We start from the raw sequence: 14,971 nt of genomic DNA, 5'->3' as shown, positions 1-14,971 counted from the left end.
ATCCTTGAGGGAATCATTGCTATAAAATCCATGTTTTGGCTCTATTCTCCACACATAAGAAAGCAAAGTCCATAATATTCTTTCAGGATATAATTTCCAGTTGAGTAAGAATACTCAGAAACACTTACATAGTCTAAATCTGTGATGCATATATGTGTATATAAATGATAGGAGTTTTTCTCCTTCACTACTAATTTCACTTTCACTCTCTTCCTTTATCTCGTTAACTGTGTAGATTTTCTACTCCCACAAAATTATAGGATTCTTACCATAAAAAGCTACATCTTTTTATGTATCTTACCATAAAAAGATACAGCATACAGTTTTGCTTCAGTTTGCACTCAGGATGAATTGACTGCCTGAAATTGAGCCTAAAATACAGTAATTTCTTTTTTTATGCAGTCACATTTCTTGTTATTTGTGGAGAGAAAATTAGCTTTCTCTTTTTAAAACCCAAAAAGAAATTTATTTCTTCTCTATGGTTGAATACATTCCTTTAGAATCAATTAGAAAAATGTATTTTTATTTCTCACTTTTGTAGGAGCATAAATGAGAAGCTGAGATGCTACTTTTGTGCTGTTTGTTAACAATTACAAAGTCAAACACCGGAAATCAGCTGGTTCAATGGATTGTAGTTATTTTATTATTCTGTGTTTATTCAAAAATAATGCTGCAATGACTATGGAAATAAATGCACTCTGAGTGGCTGTCAACATGTATTACTGTACATGTATTTTTATTCAAGAAATAACCGTATAGCAGTTACATAAATGAAACACCCACAGCTGGAATTCTGTAAGGGAGAAAAGGCAGTTTTGTGTCTTTAACCAGAGGATATCTGAAAGGCGACACCTTGCTTGAAATGACCACCTCATTTACCAAAGCCAGACATGGGAGCAACCTTTAAAAAAGTAGTGTGAGGGTCTGTGTTAAGCTATTTCCAAAGCTGGTGGTTTATTTCACACCATCAGCTCATGAGAAAGAAAGAATCCCAAACTGTTTAAATGACAGATTTGAGGTTAACACTGTTTCCCATCATTCTTCCGGCCAGAGCTTTTAGAAATTTCAGAGCTGTGTGATTAAGTGCTGCTACTGTTGAAGTTTTGCTCAAAATCTCAATGGCTATAAATATACACCTGCTTAAGAAACAGCTGTTCTTGTCAGATGGATTTTATTTGCCATGTAACTTGTTCAAGCAATTCCTTTCTGAAATAAATAGCTGTAGGTACATCTGCAGTTGAAACACTTTTTCTTTTTTTGTCTCATACACTCTCTTCTTGATGTGCACCTTCCATTGAGCTCTGGCATGGCTTTGTAATCAATTTTTGGATTATTTAGTCCAATTTTCTCCTTATTTTTATATGGTTTTGGATAGCTTCACTGTATGTGCTATGGATTTTATGTCTACCCTATTAATCTCTGTGTGGAAGTTGTTGAAGCACTCACTCAAGAGTATGAAACCAATTAAATGGCTGGAGAAATAACCTTTACTGGAAGAAGAAAGACCTTTCTGATTATATCAGTGCATTTAATCTACATAAGAGTAACGTAATTTATTAATCTTTGAACAGTATTTAGTCACCTTTAGTGGCAGTAACAAATGCTGGAGTAACAAATGAAAGTTTCAGAGAACCTTTCAAACAGGGTTTTTTGTTTCAGCAGATAATGTTGTGGATTTAAAAAGCTATTAAGGTATTGCATTAATTGCTTCTAGAGTGTAGCTGAATGCAGTAACATTACAGAGAGAGAGAGAGTGCAGTGAGCCAAGCAAAAATATTTCCCACATTCTTGAGGTATGCAGATAAAATATCCAGTAGTTCTGGTAATTTTCTGCCACTTAACTTTTTATTGCCTGTGTTGTGATAAGCAGAAGTGTTTCATACTATTGCATAAATATATTTACTAGTACATTTTCATATATTCTAATTTTTAGAACAAAGTAAAAAGGTGGTGTTTTTTTCTTGCCTTTAAAACTGAAATATAGACACCTGCTTGGCAATTTCTGTAATCCTGAATAGGAGAATTTTTATAAGTTTTTTCACTGAATTTGCTTGATGCTTAAGCAGGATTAGTTTTATTCCATTCACCAAATAATCTTTTGGTTTGACCTTCAGTGACTGAAAACTGATGTGAGTCAGGGATTGCCCTTCTTGAAGCCTGCTTCCATGTCAAGGCCTTGTTAATAGCTTCACCTGAATTTCTGATTGTCACTGGGACCATTACATTATATTGATTATATTACACTTACTTTTTCTGGCTCTAAAATGAAACTAGCAGTGTTGTCTGGTCATTTTTGTAGGAGGAGGAGAATTCCAGAAAACTTTTAACATCATGAGGTTCACTTGATTCTGCCAGATACCTGAACACCAACAGCAACTGATTCAATGACCTGGCCAAATGTGTTGCAATTCCTTCTTCCTTCCAGTTCTTCCAGATCTTTCCAATCAGAAGATCAGCTTACAACTATGTTCTTTAGTGATGGGAGCAAATGTTTTGACCTTTTGTTCAGAGAGAATTTATCTTAGCTGAGTTCCAGGGGATGGGAGGGAAAAAGAGAGAAAAACATAAAGACAACGTAGTGTATATTTCAGTAATCGAAGGAATTTTGTTTCCTATTCATTATAGGTGGGGAAGCACTTCCTGAAATTAGCAGAAGAGGAGGATGAAGAACTTAACAATTGTAGTGCAGTTGACTGGTTCATCCTTGCTGCTAAGCAAGGTCGAAGAGAAGCTGTCAAACTCTTGCGTGGATGCCTGGCAGACAGAAGAGGTATGGCTTCTCTGGAGCTTCCTGCTTGCACTTCTCCCATTATCTGAAATAATATTGTGCTTTTTTAACTCTGAAAAGAGGGTTTAAAGTATGATGGAAATAATCATAGCAAAATTACATGAGCAGTTGCTAACAGACTGTTCCAACAGGTAATTTAAAAAGCACTAATTACCAGTACTGCTTATTAAAGCTTTTTTGTTAGTTATTTGCTCAAATTTCTTCATGAAATCCATGTGTGTTCTTCTCATCCTCACCTTTCATGGAAGCTTCTTTTCTTTAACTCTGAAGAGCATAGATAACCACACACCAGCTGCATATCTGCTGTTGTTTCATTATTTTGCCCCTCTCCAACCTCTTTTCTAATTGGCTTTGGTCACTGTCTTCTCCCACTTTAAGATTCTCATCTTCCTTCATGCTACTTTCTATGTTTGGAATGGTCTCTTACTGTCTGCCAGCTGTCTGAACTCTTATGACAGGGGAAAAAACCCCAACAAAACAAAAGAGAAAACCAACTTCTATTCAGTTCTTGGTGATTTTGCATGTCACCCATGCCTGTCTGCACTATAATGCATGTCTTGCACACCTTTGAAGTACAGTTTAAACCTAAGCAATGTGGTTAGATTTTGATAAGCAATGGACACAGAAGGGTATTTGAGTCATTTACTTAGGTGATCAGAATGTGACTGAAACTTGAGAAGTTCCAGACTAAACTGAGAAAAATAATTGTGAGAAAATCTATCATTTCTGCGTGGATGTGGGATGAGTATGTAATATATTTTTTCTTTTCCTGAGGCATAACTTCTGAGAATGAGGAAGAGGTGAAAAAGTTATCATCTGAGACTGACTTGGAGAGAGCTGTTCGAAAAGCTGCCTTGGTCATGTATTGGAAATTAAATCCAAAAAAGAAGAAGCAATTAGCGGTTTCTGAACTGCTGGAAAATGTTGGGCAAGTTGACAATGAAGGTTTGTTCATGAATTTATTTATGGTATTGATGAAATACAGACTTAGGGCACAGTATAGCTTGAAACCTAAAGGGCTTTATGAGCAATCAGGAATGAGATAATAGTAAATGTACAGTCTACTTAAGATAATGTAACTCTCTCAAAGAGTAACCCTCTTTAATAACTATGCTCTCTGGACCAACTTTTGCTGTAGGTTGTGGGTCACTTAAGCACTTGTTAAATTGACCATATATTTAAAATACCTTTATTTACCACTCACTGTCTTTGGAAATAGGTATTTTATGGCTCTGCTGTATTTGATATTTTTTTCCCCTCTAAAAGTCATCCTGATGATACCTCACATGTTTCAGTTTACAGAGTCATTCTTCAAGACATTCTGCCACTACAGTGCTAAATGTTAGCTATGGCAGTCGTGTTTCTTTTTCTAATACAGTAACAGGAATATAGAAAACTAGTCACTTGTTATGTGTTCCTATGTGAGTTTGTCTTTTCCTTACTTTGAGGAAATGCCATTCCCCAGATGTTGCAGTTACTGTTTGATCACTTTAGTTGACTTCCCATAAACTTCTGTTATTGAAACAGATGGTGAGGAGCAGCCTGGCCCAGTCCCAAAGTCTGTGCAGAAGCAGAGAAGGATGCTGGAGAGATTAGTGAACAGTGAATGTGAGTACATGCTGCTGCTTTCAGTCTTGGCCAGTGGTTTTAGTTTCTAGTTTGCTTTGGTAAACAATTTTGTGCTGCCAGACTTAAGAATGTGTAGAAGGTTTGGATTGCAGTAAACTGATAGTGTCAGTTTATTCTGTGTGGAAAACAAATAACTGATCTGCATGTGAACTCACGGAAGACATCACCATTGCAGTCAACTATGAAAGGGAGTTTGCATGTCATTTGGTTTTTTTTATATTCTTGCCCTTTCAGCACTCAAAAGTCTATTCAGCAAAGATTTTCACTTTCAATATTTTTTTAAGTTCTAAATGCAGTAGTGTTTCTGATTACAGAGAGGGAATGGGTTATGTACAAATTTAGTGTGGACAGATCCTTCATTTTATTTGCCTTGCTTCCATTTGCCCTTCCCTTATAATTAATATTTGTCTTTTCATATTTGTTCAATGAATGATTTAGGAAAGATGCACCAAGATACTTCTTTCATTATTTACAGCAGCTTAGTTCATACATTGCCAAGAATTAAACCCCTTAACACACACAGGGCCAGATTTGTAGACCTAAGTTTGTGAGTTTTGTACAGTTTAGTGAGGTGGGGATTGGGAATGCAAGTTCTCCTTCATGATTCTAAGACTCTACTCATGTGCTTTTGGGCTTTTAGGAGGAAAGCCAAAGTGTTATATTAAGAAAATGAATTATCAACAAATGCAGCATGTGTAGTTTTTCAAGAACAGTATTTAACATAAGGTTCAATTATTCATTGTCAGGAAAACCTCAGTTTCTTGAAATGCACTAAGTCATATGGAATAGGGTCATGTGCAATCTAGATCAGTACTTGAAGAGCGCTTTTAAATGTCACAAAAAATATTATTTACTAATACATCTGTAGTTAAGATTATGTGAAACTGAAGTGTCATACATGGAATAGGGAGTCAAATCTGGAGGTTTGCAGGTTTAAACTCATTGAAAGATTAGATTTACATTTCATTAGGTAAATCTGGCCTTTACCTTCAAGGATTGTGTTTGTTACACAGGTGACTTGAAAAATATCACTCTTAAGAAGAGTAGAGTATTTTAGTTTTCATTAGCTTTCACAGAAGTAAAAGAGGAACAGAGATACGTGCCTGTGTGAGAATAAGGGAGTAAGAGATGTGAGAAATATTTTGGAAAGCAAGCCTTGTGGTCCTATCAAGCCTTCTGTGAGACTATGTCAGCTGTTTTTGTGACTTGCTGCCACTTCTGGCAAGCTAGAAGCAGTCCTTCAAGGACGAGGCTGTTGAGTTTCATTGTCACGTCATTGTATGCAGATGTATTTGGGTTCTTTTGAGCTGTGTTGCATTGGGATTCTTTCCATTCCTTTAGGTGAAGTTGCATGTGCTGCTGCAAGTGAGTGCATGCCAAGTAATTTTGTTCTGGATTCTTCAGTAATTCAGAGAGTTATCAGAAAAGGAACTGACAAATATGATTTTTTTTTTAAGGCATAAATTGCAGATAAAATAGCAGGGAAGTAAATGAACCTATATGTAAGTGTAGGCAGAAATTTATGTGAATATTTTTCTTTTCCTAGGATGGGTGGGGGGAGGCTGAGGAATTTGTCATAACCAAATTGAAAAAAATCTATGAATAATAAAGTAGAATCTACAAAGTACACTTTTTATATCAATTTAAGAGACACTTGGGTGACAAAATACTAATGACATTTTAAAAAGAGAAGTTTTCATCAAAGATTTAAAGGAGGGGTTAAGCTGTTACCTATTTTCTAATGAAGGTTTTACCTTTTTTACCTTTTATGGAGGAACAAGAAAACTGTTACCAGAATTTACTTCTCTGACTCACTGAGTTTCTTCATTTACCTTGCCAAAAGGAGATTCTTCTTTTAGTGTTAGTACATTGACAATACTTGGAAGATGATTTTTAAGCCAGATACATGTTTGCAGATTTCTGATCTGGGTTGTCCTTAATGGATGTATAAACAGAAAATTAGAGGTGACATTGTCAATGGGCAATTGTTGCATGCCTGAGAGGATGCATGTCACTGCAGTGGATAGGCCATCTCTACATAGTAAGTTAACAACTCCTTCCTTCTCAGGATGTCCCATGATCCTGTAAAAGTGGTGTTAAGGTATTTTGTGAGGTTCTAACATGCCTGCTTGCTGATTCTACACAAATAAGACTATTCCAGCACTGTATATTTTTTCCCAATAAGACAGTAAATTTACATGACACCTTTCATATTAGGCTTAATCTGAAGCCCACCAAAACACTTAAGAGTCTCACAGATTTCTTGATGCAAGTAAATTTCCATTACAGTCTGTGAATAATAAGAATAGTTAGCAAAAATAAATCCTTTCTTGTTTCTTGGGAGGTATGCCAGATGGTATTTTGTGGGACATAAGGGTTCATGCATGGAGGAGGAGGAGTGATAAAAGCCCAAGCCAAAGACAGCATCCATATTGTGAGATTAAACCAAAAGACAGATTGTAAAATGCTGATTTTCTGTTGAACTCTTAACATTCCTCTTCCTCTAGTATGTATCTTGAGACAAATACTTTATTTTGTTCTATATCTCCAGTGTTTTCAGTCTTAAATACATAACTATTTATATGTTGCCTCTAAAAATGTAGCATATTTAAATTAAACATTTTCTGGGCCCAAACCCATTAATCCTCTGGTTTTGAATTTGATGAAGCAGTTGTCAGTCTCTTTAAAATCTCAAACTAGTAAGCAGGCCAGCTTTCATATCTTTGCATCAGCTAACTAGTTAAATTTCCTGTGTAGGAAGTGTGTTACAGATTTTTGTCATTCAGTTCTTTCATGTATACAGCAATGTAATTTGCTTTGGTTTATGGGGAAAAAATACTGTTAATTATTGTCCTTTACAAACTGCATCAAGCTTGTCTGCCATAGAAACTGGTTAATTCATGCTAATGTAGAGAACTGGGTACAAAGAGTTTGAACCAGTGTATAAATCATCTTCTGTCCTGCTGTTTCCCTGGACTTTTCATTAGTAACCCCATGCCTCCCTAATGCTCACAGGAGTGGATAAGGATCTTCCAGGACAGAGGGATGAATTTTGTCTCTATGTAAACAGAGCAAGGTCTATTTTGTTGCTGGTAGCTGTTTTAGATCACAATTGATACAGTTTGGAGGAGGCCTTTTGTATGGCCACATAGCATATTAAATTAGCACATTTTAGGTAATCCATAATTAGTCTCATAGACATAATAATTGTGTATTTCCCATAATTATATGTCTGTAACTTCTGAACTCAAAAAAATGACTGCTAAATGACAAATCAGAAGTCAGTGTTTCAGTTGATGACGTGCAGATAATTCATTATTGCTTCTGTACAATCTTTCTTTCCCATGCAGCTGTTGAATATTTCTCTGAAACAGATAAAATAGTTTATGATTTAAAACTGTGACCTAATCCAGTAGTCTTTTTTCCTGTGGAATCCTTGCAGATAAGCTACATTCACTCACTCTGTTATCCTGCTTATCAGTATAACAAACTTACCTGCTGATCTGACAGGACATAGAGCATTATATATGGTGCTGTCTCAAAGAGATTGTTGTTTTCAACAGAGATCTCAGGACAAGTTGCAAGACAAACCTATGTTGTCAGTAGTTCAGTTTTTGTAGACTAGGTTCTGTCAGAAAAGAAAATTAATATTCCAATTCATAATCAATACAGTATTGTGATAAAATTTATTCCATATTTTCATTTTATCTTCTTAGCTAAAAAATTTATTGCTTTGGATGACTTTGTTGAAATTACCAAGAAGTATGCAAAGGGAATCATCCCATCTAACCTGATTATGCAGGAAGAGGAAGATGATGAGTTGGCAGGGAAGAGTCCTGAAGAATTACCTCTACGACTGAAGGTAAAAAGGCAGTATGGAACAGGTTATGTTGAATGGCCTCTTAAACATCATGTCTGTACAAAACAGGAGTGACTTGCACTTCTTTCTCAATACTGATGTTTAGTCTGTATAGATCAGTACAAGAATTGTTGCTCTAACTTCTTTTTGGACTTGACCTCATTTATATGTTTTAAGTTTCATATATATGAGTCATGTATTTAAAAGAAAGTGACAAGCTTTCCTTGTAAGGGGACAATCTACCTTCATTACATCTTCAGTGAGGATTTAAATGTACTTGTCATCACTGCCCTGATTTTATTATAGATGTTGTTATACGCTTCATGTCTTTCTAATTTAAACAGGAGCAAGTAGATGAGAAAAAATATCCATAGCATGAAAAGGTTCTGTTATGACAAAACTTGCTGTTAGCTTCTACACTGATACTTCTCTAGACAGTGAAATAAGGGAAAATAAAGGTGTATGTCTTCAATAATGGCATAAATTTTAGGCAAGGTAGGGGGTGTGTGGCTGCTGACCTGCATTTTTGCTGTAAGTTTGTTGTCCATTATCATATTGCAGGGGTGGGGGAAAAGGGGGAGTGAAAGGTGTCTCTTTCCAAGATTTTGCATGGCTAATTGTCTGAAAGAGATGCATTTATGAAGAACAGAGATGCCTTCACAAATAAGCAAGCTTTTGCCCAAATCACTGAGGCATGTGCTGTCCCAGTTCATCACAGTGCCACAGGTATTTGCTGGAACATTCTTGGCTTTTCCCCTTGAACTAATTAATATAAAAATATAAGATCTGGGAGAACATAAAAACTGTCATTTTATGGGGGAAGGACAATTGATTGCAGCATCTAATGTCCCAATGTGATATTTGAATGTGTTTGAAAAATCCAATACCTTTTAATTGATCTTTTGTAGAGTATGGTTGGTTATAGGGAGAGTGTTCAATCCAGTTTCTCTGTTCAGTGACTGTGTTCAAAAATGCCATGTAAAATAGGTAGAATTTTAAGATCCTTTACAGTTACTGTTGTGGAGTTAAAATAATCTGTAAATGTGTAGTAATTTAATTTAACATACTGCTGCTGCTCCCAAAGCAGGTTTTGACAGCTGCATCCCTAGATGCTTAGCAAGGATTGTTTAAAGATAAAACCACAGCTGTAAAGACTTCTGTATTTGTATATGAATCATAGGCACTGCTTCCTGCAGTGTATGTGCATAGAATGTATAGCATAATCCTTGCAGAATGTGGCAGTTACATGCTTTAAAGTGCAGTACTGCAGCTCAAATAATGACTTAAGATAGTGCAAGGCTGTAGCCATGTAGTTTATCTTCAGTATGAAGTTAGCAGAGCAGAATATTTGACTAGGAAGCCATTTAATTATATGTGTCAAAGGTAATGAAATACATCTTGCCTGAAATCAAAATTGTCTCTGAGCTTCGTCTGACTGAGTTAATAAAAATGGAGCTAATAATCTCAGACACAGTAATCTTGTTTTATTGGCAACATTGACCTGAAATATAAATCTTTTCATGTTAGCTGAGGTTGGACAACTGGCTGCTGCTGCCTCAGCTAGGAATGTTTGTGATACAAAACTGTAAAGATACAAAACTGCTTGTTAATAAAATGTTTTTTTCTTTTTCCAGGTTGTAAAATATCCACTTCATGCCATTATGGAAATTAAAGAATACCTTATAGATATTGCATCAAAGGCAGGAATGCATTGGTTGTCTACCATTGTTCCAACACACCATATCAATGCTCTCATCTTTTTCTTCATCATCAGTAATCTGACAATTGAATTTTTTGCCTTCATTATTCCATTAATCATATTCTATTTGTCCTTCATTTCTATGGTGATTTGCACACTGAAAGTTTTTCAGGACAGTAAGGCTTGGGAAAACTTCCGTGCTTTGACTGACTTATTGCTTCGTTTTGAGCCAAACCTGGATGTTGAGCAAGCTGAGGTGAACTTTGGATGGAATCACTTAGAGCCGTACATTTATTTTTTACTGTCAGTATTCTTTGTCATATTTTCCTTCCCTATAGCAAGCAAAGACTGTATACCATGCTCAGAGTTAGCTACTGTCTCAGTTTTCTTCACAGTGACAAGTTACATGAGTTTAAACACATGTGCAGAACCTTACACACGAAGGGCATTAATGACTGAGGCAGCTGCAGGTTGCTTATCCCTATTGCAGGTATTACCTGGGAATTTTGGCTTCTTGAAATTCTTAGGTAAAACCTTCTTTACAGTTCCTGTAGGCCATTTCTTTGTGATCAATGTAAGCATCCCATGCCTTCTGTTTTTGTACTTGTTCTATCTTTTCTTTAGAATGGCTCAGCTACGGAATTTTAAAGGCACCTACTGCTACCTGGTGCCGTACCTGGTGTGCTTTATGTGGTGTGAACTCTCCGTGGTCATTCTGCGGGAGTCCTCTGGCATTGGGCTCGTTCGTGCATCCATTGGTTACTTCCTGTTCCTCTTTGCACTCCCAGTGCTGGCTGTAGGCATTGCACTCATGTGTCTTGTCCACTTCATTAAGTGGTTTTTGTCTTTGGAGCTCATGAAAATTGTAGTGACCCTGGTTTTGTGTGCTGTTCCTTTGCTCTTTCGATGGTGGACAAAGGTTAACTTCTCCATAGTTGAAGTGGTGAAATCGCTCACTCGAAGCTCGATTGTGAAACTCATTCTGGTGTGGATTACAGCTGTAGTGCTGTTCTGTTGGTTCTATGTGTATCGATCTGAAGGCATGAAAGTTTACAACTCCACCCTGACGTGGAATCAGTATGGTTTCCTCTGTGGACCCCGGGCCTGGAAGGAGACTAACATGGCACGTACTCAGATTTTGTGCAGTCACCTGGAAGGACACCGAGTGACGTGGACCGGGCGGTTCAAATACGTGCGCGTGACAGAAATCGACAATAGTGCAGAATCTGCAATAAACATGCTTCCATTTTTTATTGGTGATTGGATGAGATGCTTGTATGGGGAAACCTACCCTCTTTGTGATCCCAAAAATGTTACACTGGAAGAGGAAGAATTGTGTCGTCTGAAGTTTTTGACAAAGCATAAATGCCACATGAAAATGTTTGATCGGTACAAATTTGAAATAACTGTGGGCATGCCTTTCAGTAGCAAAAATGGAAGCAAGCCTATAGAGGAGGATGATATAACCAAAGATATTGTGCTGAAGGCAAGCAATGAGTTTAAAAAAGTGTTGCTGAACTTGAGGCAAGGGAGTATAATTGAATTCAGCACAATTCTGGAGGGTCGTCTTGGCAGTAAATGGCCTGTCTTTGAACTGAAAGCAATCACTTGCTTGAATTGCATGTCTAAACTCTTACCTGCAGGGAGGCACGTGAAAATAGAGCAGGACTGGAGGAGCACAGTGCATAAAGCCATTAAATTTGCTTTTGATTTTTTCTTCTTCCCATTCCTGTCAGCTGCATAATGTGCTCACATATTGGTTCAGCGGTATTTTCAGTGTCCACTGCATTTACACTACCAAAGGTTTGGCTTCTTCAGAGAAAAAAAAAAAACCAACAAAAATCTACCTGTCTGTAGCAATGCTCAAACAGTGTGCTAAAATAAAGCACTGGTTGAGTTTTGCAAGTGTACACACCGTATCCTGACCTTAAACCCTGTATGGCTGAAGTAATATATAGTACTTTAATATTAGAAATGAATGCAGGGGATCACTGCTGACTAATTGCATGGAAACTGTTTTGTCCAAAATGGATAAATTGCCTGTGGTGCAACACTAGATGCATTCACTTGCTCAATGTTAAAAGCACTTTACTCTTTTAAGTATTTACAATGTGCCCATTTGTATTTTCACAGGTATGATTTAGAACAGGTAGCTGACGATAGCTTTTTTTGCATTTATTGCTTGTATTTGTGTTTTTTAGAAAAAAGTGATCTTAGAGTCAGTACCTGGTGGTGATACTTGTGTACAGCAATCACTGTTTCACTATTTTTCCAGAAGGTAGTGACCACTGTTTTTTGAAAGGACACAACATTTCACACCCCAGCAAGGTTTTACGAAGTCCCCAGGCTTCTACCTAGCATTAAATATTGTGTATGAATTTTGCTATTTGTTCTGATTGGTTACACTAAGGTATAGTCCATGCTGGTGTGTGAAAGGCAAATATCAAGACTGTATTGAGATGGTACCAGTAATGGATGAGCCACAGCAACTGAAATTATACCTAAAAGTCTGTAGTAGAAATGGAAATAGAAGGTTTGTTTAATTAATTGTATTTTGCAAATAAACATGAAGTGCAAACTTGAATTAAATGGGTACAACATTTGTTCATTATGCTTTGACATTGTGACCAGTGGTTTGTGTTGTGCTGGTAGCAGCTTCCACTGAAAAATATGATTTAGAATGTTTAAAATATTCTGATGTGAGATAGTTGAAGTTGCACACGACGGTTTTGCAGCCAACAGTAAAATCTGGCGTGCCAGGTGGAGTTTTTGTAGCTGTGCAGTCTACACATAGTGCTTCCCCCTGCTTTTGTTATGACTTTGGACCCTTGTTATGACCTTGGACCCTTTCTGGCCACTGTGGCTGCACGTCACAGATACATCCTGCCTTTTCCCTGGCTCCTCCACTGAGCTTGCTTTAGATTTCTTTTTCCTTTGTGTGTCAGTCATCACCAGGACCAGAGAGAAGGGTTAGCAATGAAAACCTGATGGAGAAGGGGAACAGTGAGGCAATGCCAGCTACAAGCACCCTCTTGGGCATTACCCAGAGCTGCAGCTGGGAGGGAGGATGCCAAAGGCACTCCAGGTGTGCTGCCCAGTGCCCACGGCAGAAGCACCCACCATCCAAAGCCCATCAGAAAATCTGTGAAGTAAAACCAGATCTTCAGGGTGCTTCTAGCTTTGAAAACTTGCCAAGTATTTCTGTTTCCACCTGGAGAAAAAAAAAAAAAAAGGAATAAGATAGCAAGTATGCAAGTATTGACAGCTTCCCTTACCCAGGCCCATTTTGGCTGGAAATAAGCCAAACTTAGGCCTTTCTCCTCCTTTTGTTAGAACATCCACAGGCTCTTTTTAGATACCCAAACATTCTTCCTGGCTCTGAAATGCAAGCACAAGAGATTTTAATTTTTTTAACTTTTTTCCCTTACATACATACACAATTGTGAAGCTTCTATTCATATGTTTGTCAGGAGGAAAAGAAAGGCAACAGTCTTGGGATTTAGAGCTAATGTTAAAATTTCTCCTTTTAGCTTTTACCCTTTGTATTGATGTCACAGTGACTTACTGTGGTGCATTTTGAAGGAGGTGTTGTCTTAAAAATGAAAAAGTGACTCAAGTCAGATGTGGGAAGTTTTGCAAAAGGAGGGAGAGTACTTGATTTCTTTGGAATGAGTTGCTTTTTAATAGACAAAAGGCTTAATCTTGGAATCTCTGTTCCCATCTGCATCATAATAACAACTCAAACTTGAATTTCAGCCTTTTTTGTGGAAGTTGTTAGAGGATATTGGCATATAACTGTTACTAAATTTGAAAACTTAGAATCATTAGAAAAAAAATCTGGTTCCTCAGAGGGGGAGAGCTCCTTCAAAAATACTCAATATTGGTCAGATTCAAAGTTAAATAATTACCCTTTATGCACTTACATGAAAGAAAGAAAAAAAAAAAAAACCCAAAGCCAAACTCTGAATTAGCTAGATCCTAGGAAAAATAATCCATGTACTCTGCAGTGATGGATTGATGGGGATACTTGAATTTGTCAAGTGCCTCCTTTCAGCACAGGTGGGAAGTTTTGCACAGTAGCACATTGAAGATAATTTTCCATATGTTTTCTGTTCTTCGGTACAGCCACAAGGGACAGAGGAGAAAATTTTACTTCAAGACCTTTAAATAATGCTTTTAATGCTAGTTCTCAAGTGTTTCTCCTTGATGCTTTTAATTTTTTATGGAAAAAGAGGATACATTAATGGTAACTTGATAGATCTTGTCGATCTAGTGTTCAGTGTTCTGAAACCTTTACCAAATAAATCCTTCCTTTATAAAGTGTATCTTAGCTGACAGTCACAAAATTGCTGGAATTTAATAATGAAGGTGTTTTTGCAAAGGGTGCCTCTATTTAGTTTACACATTGCAAGCAAACAGAGCACAAAATAACTTTGTTCCATTCCTGCTACAGCTCTGTGTTCCAAACCAGTCCCTCTTCCAGGTTGTAAAGGCACAGAATCTGGCAGCTGCTGTTAATTATTCAATTATTCCCACATTTATTATTTTCTTACTCAGTTTTCAATATATGATGAATTATAAGCAGTTCCAAAGGCAGGTGCCCTTTCTCTACGCTGGTAACTCAGTCTTTGAATTAGTATTAATTAATGAAAGAGGAGAAGGATATTACATGGGTATTGACAATTCTAAATTAGGTTCCGCTGTTCTGTGAAGTTCAGCTTTAGCATTTAGAATATAAAAAATTTAGAAAAAAGATTCATTTGAATTTCATCTTCAATGTAACATGAGAAAGTACTGCTTGTTCTCTAAACTGGTACATTCTTCCATAATCACAGAAAAACAAGACAACACATATAGAAATTCTGAATAACTTAAGAGCCCACTCTGTAATGACTAACAGCATCTTGCAGGAGGCAAGAATGCAGAGTTTTGCCTTGTCCTCCCAGAGAAAAAAAAAGGTAGATCTGTAGGAATTAACATGTGAACATGTGAACGG

The 14,971-nt window shown here is 37.0% G+C and overlaps 1 protein-coding gene across 4 annotated transcripts in view; it reads left to right on the top strand.

Annotated features, from left to right (window-relative positions):
* WFS1 (wolframin ER transmembrane glycoprotein) overlaps positions 1-12,564 on the top strand; it is a 32,218-nt gene extending 19,654 nt beyond the window's left edge. For all 4 annotated transcript variants that reach the window (XM_021550663.4, XM_021550662.3, XM_021550664.3 and 1 more), the window contains exons 4-8: positions 2,626-2,770; positions 3,563-3,733; positions 4,316-4,396; positions 8,134-8,279; positions 9,911-12,564. In XM_021550663.4, coding sequence (XP_021406338.2) covers positions 2,626-2,770; positions 3,563-3,733; positions 4,316-4,396; positions 8,134-8,279; positions 9,911-11,719 — 2,352 coding nt within the window. In that variant the 3' untranslated portion in view covers positions 11,720-12,564. The remainder of the gene's footprint in view (positions 1-2,625; positions 2,771-3,562; positions 3,734-4,315; positions 4,397-8,133; positions 8,280-9,910) is intronic.
* The last annotated feature ends 2,407 nt before the right edge of the window (positions 12,565-14,971 follow it).

This window comes from Lonchura striata, chromosome 4 (genome assembly GCF_050655825.1).
Source record: "Lonchura striata isolate lonStrDom1 chromosome 4, ASM5065582v1, whole genome shotgun sequence".
Classification (NCBI taxonomy): domain Eukaryota; kingdom Metazoa; phylum Chordata; class Aves; order Passeriformes; family Estrildidae; genus Lonchura; species Lonchura striata.
The sequence above is the reverse complement of the archived record's forward strand: the minus strand, read 5'-3'. Positions and strand labels throughout refer to the sequence as shown.